This window comes from Mirounga leonina, unplaced genomic scaffold, assembly GCF_011800145.1.
Source record: "Mirounga leonina isolate KUSES-001 unplaced genomic scaffold, KU_Mleo_1.0 Mir_173, whole genome shotgun sequence".
NCBI classification, from domain to species: Eukaryota; Metazoa; Chordata; class Mammalia; order Carnivora; family Phocidae; genus Mirounga; species Mirounga leonina.
Genome location: NW_023270447.1, coordinates 3,816,066 through 3,822,065, shown reverse-complemented (window position 1 = coordinate 3,822,065; position 6,000 = coordinate 3,816,066). Strand labels below are relative to the sequence as shown.

The window sequence follows — 6,000 nt, the reverse complement described above, 5'->3', positions numbered from 1 at the left end:
ACATATTATGAGCAACTCTATGCCAGCAAATTAGATAACCTGGAAGAGATGGATGCATTCCTAGAGATGTATCAACTACCAAAACTGAACCAGGATGAAATAGAAAACTTGAACAGACCTATAACCACTAAGGAAATTGAAGCAGTCATCAAAAATCTCCCAAAAAACAAAAGCCCAGGGCCAGATGACTTCCCAGGGGAATTCTACCAAACATTTCAAGAAGAATTAATACCTATTCTTCTGAAACTGTTCCAAAAAATAGAAATGGAAGGAAAACTTCCAAACTCATTTTATGAGGCCAGCATTACCTTGATCCCCAAACCAGACAAAGACCCCATCAAAAAGGAGAATTACAGACCAATATCCCTGATGAACATGGATGCAAAAATTCTCACCAAAATACTAGCCAATAGGATCCAACAGTACATTAAAAGGATTATTCACCATGACCAAGTGGGATTTATCCCTGGGCTGCAAGGTTGGTTCAACATCCGCAAATCAATCAGTGTGATACAATACATTAACAAAAGAAAGAACAAGAATCATGATCCTCTCAATAGATACAGAAAAAGCTTTTGACAAAGTACAGCATCCTTTCTTGATCAAAACTCTTCAGAGTATAGGGATAGAGGGTACATACCTCAATATCATAAAAGCCATCTATGAAAAACCTACAGTGAATATCATTCTCAATGGGGAAAAACTGAGAGCTTTCCCCCTAAGGTCAGGAACACAGCAGGGATGTCCACTATCACCACTGCTATTCAACACAGTATTGGAAGTCCTAGCCACAGCAATCAGACAACAAAAAGAAATCAAAGGCATCCAAATTGGCAAAGAAGAAGTCAAACTCTCACTCTTTGCAGATGATATGATACTTTATGTGGAAAACCCAAAAGACTCCACCCCAAAACTGCTAGAACTCATACAGGAATTCAGTAAAGTGGCAGGATATAAAATCAATGCACAGAAGTCAGTGGCATTCCTATACACCAACAACAAGACAGAAGAAAGAGAAATTAAGGAGTCGATCCCATTTACAATTGCACCCCAAACCATAAGATACCTAGGAATAAATCTAACCAAAGAGACAAAGAATCTGTACTCAGAAAACTATAAAATACTCATGAAAGAAATTGAGGAAAACACAAAGAAATGGAAAAACGTTCCATGCTCATGGATTGGAAGAACAAATATTGTGAAGATGTCAATGCTACCTAGAGCAATCTACACATTCAATGCAATCCCCATCAAAATACCATCTACTTTTTTCAAAGAAATGGAACAAATAATCCTAAAATTTGTATGGAACCAGAAAAGACCCCGCATAGCCAGAGGAATGTTGAAAAAGAAAAGCAAAGCCGGCGGCATCACAATTCCGGACTTCCAGCTCTATTACAAAGCTGTCATCATCAAGACAGCATGGTACTGGCACAAAAACAGACACATAGATCAATGGAACAGAATAGAGAGCCCAGAAATGGACCCTCAACTCTATGGTCAACTAATCTTCGACAAAGCAGGAAAGAATGTCCAATGGAACAAAGACAGTCTCTTCAACAAATGGTGTTGGGAAAATTGGATAGCCACATGCAGAAGAATGAAACTGGACCATTTCCTTACACCACACACAAAAATAGACTCCAAATGGTTGAAAGACCTCAATGTGAGACAGGAGTCCATCAACATCCTAAAGGAGAACACAGGCAGCAACCTCTTTGACCTCAGCCGTAGCAACTTCTTCCTAGAAACATCGCTAAAGGCAAGGAAAGCAAGGGCAAAAATGAACTATTGGGACTTCATCAAGATAAAAAGCTTTTGCAAAGCAAAGGAAACAGTCAACAAAACCAAAAGACAACCGACAGAATAGGAGAAGATATTTGCAAATGACATATCAGATAAAGGGCTAGTATCCAAAATCTATAAAGAACTCATCAAACTCAACACCCAAAGAACAAAGAATCCAATCAAGAAATGGGCAGAAGACATGAACAGACATTTTTCCAAAGAAGACATCCAAATGGCCAACAGGCACATGAAAAAGTGCTCAATATCGCTCAGCATCAGGGAAATCCAAATCAAAACCTCAATGAGATACCACCTCACACCAGTCAGAATGGCTAAAATTAACAAGTCAGGAAACGACAGATGTTGGCGGGGATGCGGAGAAAGGGGAACCCTCTTACGCTGTTGGTGGGAATGCAAGCTGGTGCAGCCACTCTGGAAAACAGTATGGAGGTTCCTCAAAAAGTTGAAAATAGAGCTACCATATGATCCAGCAATTGCACTACTGGTATTTACCCCAAAGATACAAAAGTAGGGATCCGAAGGGGTACGTGCACCCTGATGTTTATAGCAGCAATGTCCACAATAGCCAAACTGTGGAAAGAGCCAAGATGTCCATCGACAGATGAATGGATAAAGAAGAAGTGGTATATATATACAATGGAATATTATGCAGCCATCAAAAGGAATGAGATCTTGCCATTTGCAACGACATGGATGGAACTGGAGGGTATTATGTTGAGTGAAATAAGTCAAACAGAGAAAGACATGTATCATATGATCTCACTGATACGAGGAATTCTTAATCGCAGGAAACAAACTGAGTGTTGTTGGAGTGGGGGGTGGGGTGGGAGGGATGGGGTGACTGGGTGATAGACACTGGGGAGGGTATGTGCTCTGGTAAGCGCTGTGAATTGTGCAAGACTGTTGAATCTCAGATCTGTACCTCTGAAACAAATAATGCAATATATGTTAAGAAAAAAAAAAGAAGAAGAAGAAGAAGATAGCAGGAGGGGAAGAATGAAGGGGGGGAAATCGGAGGGGGAGACGAACCATGAGAGACGATGGACTCTGAGAAACAAACAGGGTTCTGGAGGGGAGGGGGGTGGGAGGATGGGTTAGCCTGGTGGTGGGTATTGAGGAGGGCACATTCTGCATGGAGCACTGGGTGTTATGCACAAACAATGAATCATGGAACACTTCATCTAAAACTAATGATGTAATGTATGGGGATTAACATAAGAATAAAAAAAATAAATTAAATAAAATAGAATCCTACTTGTACTTTCTCAAAGCATTCCTTTATATCTTATGGACTGTTAAAGTATAATTCAAACATAAAATTACTTCCTTTTGAAAATATTTTAAAACAAAATGTGTAATAAATTATTCTTTATAGTAGCTGCTTTATTTATTTTTAAGGTATTAAACCTGAAGAGTCTTTTACTCTTTGAAGGCCTCACATTGAGACCCTCCATTTTTGAGGTTGGTGGGCTATTTGAGGAGCATTTTCCAGCATTTTTCTTGTAGACTCAAAAGTTATACTAATGCCACTGGTCATGAAGATGTAATTTAGACTATGATTTTATCATTTTAGTAGAGAGGGATATATAAAATTTTATGCAAAAGATTTTATTGGAAAACTGATTAGATGTTAGAGAACACGGGAAATCTCACACTGCTAGTGGGAAGGATAATTGGTCAACTAATTTGGAGAGTAATATGCTAATATCTAAAAAAGTAAAAAATGTACTTTATGACTCGGCAGTTATACTTTTAGAGTAGAGAAACGTACATGTAGATTTATTTACAAAATATTTGTTTCAGTGTTTTTTGAAATAGTATAAAATTGAGAATGACTTAAATGTCTGTCTATCCTTAAGGGAATGAATACATAGAATCCAGTATAATTATATGATGGAATACTATATAGAAATAAAATGAATAAATATATGTGTCAACATAGATAGGTCTCAAGCATATATGTAACATATACTACTATTAAACATATATAAAATAGTAAATATATATAACAGCATTGATAGGAAGAATACACACCAAATTCATGATAGTGGTTGCAATTGGGGGTTGGGTAGAGGTAGAAGAGAAGCCTAGGAATTGGGAAGGAAATAAAGGGAACTGCAATTTATTTATATTATTTTCTTTTTTTCTTTTTTTTTTTTTTAAGATTTTATTTATTTATTTGAGACAGAGAGAATGAGAGAGAACACATGAGAGGGGAGAGGGTCAAGAGGGAGAAGCAGGCTCCCTGCTGAGCAGAGAGCCCGATGCGGGACTCGATCCAGGGACTCCAGGATCATGACCTGAGCCGAAGGCAGTCACCCAACCAACTGAGCCACCCAGGCGCCCTATATTATTTTCTTTACATTAAGAAAATCTGAAGCACATATAAGATTTACATTTGTAAAATCCAGACAAATTGGTATAGAACTTCTCTGTGTTTATAAACTCTTTTAAATTAATAAATTGTTACATGGTTTAATTTTAGAATTCAGCTTTATGATATTGTAACATGTTTTGAAAGAAAGATAATTGTTTGAACATTTTTTTCACTTTCAGTAAACCTCTAGATAATGCCAGTAAGCTTGCCCAGCTTGTTGAAAAAAAACTTGAAAACTACTACAAGATTGATGAAAAGAGCCTAATAAAGGTAATGTATAAAAGGCAAATAGTGATTATGCACAAAGTCTGTCTTATCTCTTCACAAAGCAAAAAAACTATTGTTCATTGTCCAGTACTAATTTGGGAATCATTAACGTAGATGGTAGCTGAAAGCTTAGTAGTGAGGTTTTGTGGGGAAGATATGGTTTTGGTGTTTTTGTTTTTGTTTTTGTTTGATATGGGTTTTGAAGTAAGCACTGTGTCCAAATCCTGGCTCTGCCATTTAATTCATAGATATGTCAGTTTGGGCAAATTATGTAGCTTCTCTGTGCCTAAATTTTTTTATCTGTAAAATGAGGATAATAAGAATATCTATTTTATAAAGTAGAGGGTTAAAGGAGTTACTACTTTTAAAGTTCTTATAATGATGCTTACTACTGAGTAAACAATAAATATAGCTATTCTTTTTATTACTAGCTCTGAGTGGAGAGTACCAGCATTGAGGCTTGGGTTGGAGAATGAAGAGTCTGAGGAGACTGAAGGAGGTGGGGCCAGGGGTCTAGAGAGCCATATGAAATGAATGGAAGAAATTGTTGCTAATTTAGAACTAAGAGGAGAAGGGCAAGGAAATGACTGATACAGTGTTTTTAGTAAGTGGAATGAAAAGAATAATACATAGAATGTAATGGGGTATAGGCAGGGGCTTAATCTTTTTCTAACTGGAATCTTGGAAGGCACCCCAGAGGAAGAGGCTCTTTAACTTAAAGAATAAGTACAACATTATAAAAGAGGGACTTTGTTGCTTAGATAACCAGATTCTTTGGCAGAGGCATAATGAAAAAGGGAAATTCACAAACAACTGCACTGGAGTGGGCGGGTGTAAGCTTAGATGTAATGTTAGTTTAGAACTCTAAAAGTTAATAGTGGTCTGGTGAAAGCTGTTCTGGTTGTAGTTAGGAAAACAGTGGCTCAGTGTGGCTCAGTGTGTAGCATAGTAATAGTCAATAAATGTATGTTGAATGAGGGAAGAGATATATGATCAGTATGTTAGTAAATATCCTTTTGTCCTTCATAACTTCAGTGGGGGAAAAAAAGGCAAAATCCACAAAAAACAAACTTGTCCTTTCCATTTTTCTGCCTGGGAAATTATACATCCTTCAGATACTTGATACTTTTCTTTCATTTAAGGACATGATGAAGTGTCACCTCCTCTCTGAAGCATTTCCTGACTCTTCAGGTCAAATGACTTCCTTCCACATATTTTCATAACCCCAACCCTTGATATAACACTTATATTGTACTATCTTTTTCTTATTTGTCTTTTTGAGAACTTATAACTTAGATGTATTGAAAGCTTACAAAGTGCTAGGTACTAAACGTATTATGGTGTTATTACATTAAATCTTTACAATAATCTTCTACAGCAGAGGTTGTGGTTATATTTTGTTTTACAAATGGGAATACTGAGATACTAACAAGTTAAAACAGTTTGTCCAAAGTCTTAACAGCAAGATAATGGTCAAGACTGGACTCATACCTGGATCTATGTTATTCCAGAAGCTGTGCTTTTAACCACTGTACCATACTGGCTTA

At 37.0% G+C, this 6,000-nt stretch overlaps 1 protein-coding gene across 7 annotated transcripts in view; it reads left to right on the top strand.

Moving 5' to 3' along the window:
• Positions 1 to 6,000, top strand: part of STXBP3 (syntaxin binding protein 3) — an 86,535-nt gene that overhangs the window by 39,857 nt on the left and 40,678 nt on the right. For all 7 annotated transcript variants that reach the window (XR_004681540.1, XR_004681541.1, XM_035017879.1 and 4 more), the window contains one exon: positions 4,366 to 4,456. Coding sequence is in view for 5 of the 7 variants with exons in the window: in XM_035017879.1 (XP_034873770.1) it covers positions 4,366 to 4,456 (91 nt within the window). In the remaining 2 variants the exon portion in view is untranslated. The remainder of the gene's footprint in view (positions 1 to 4,365; positions 4,457 to 6,000) is intronic.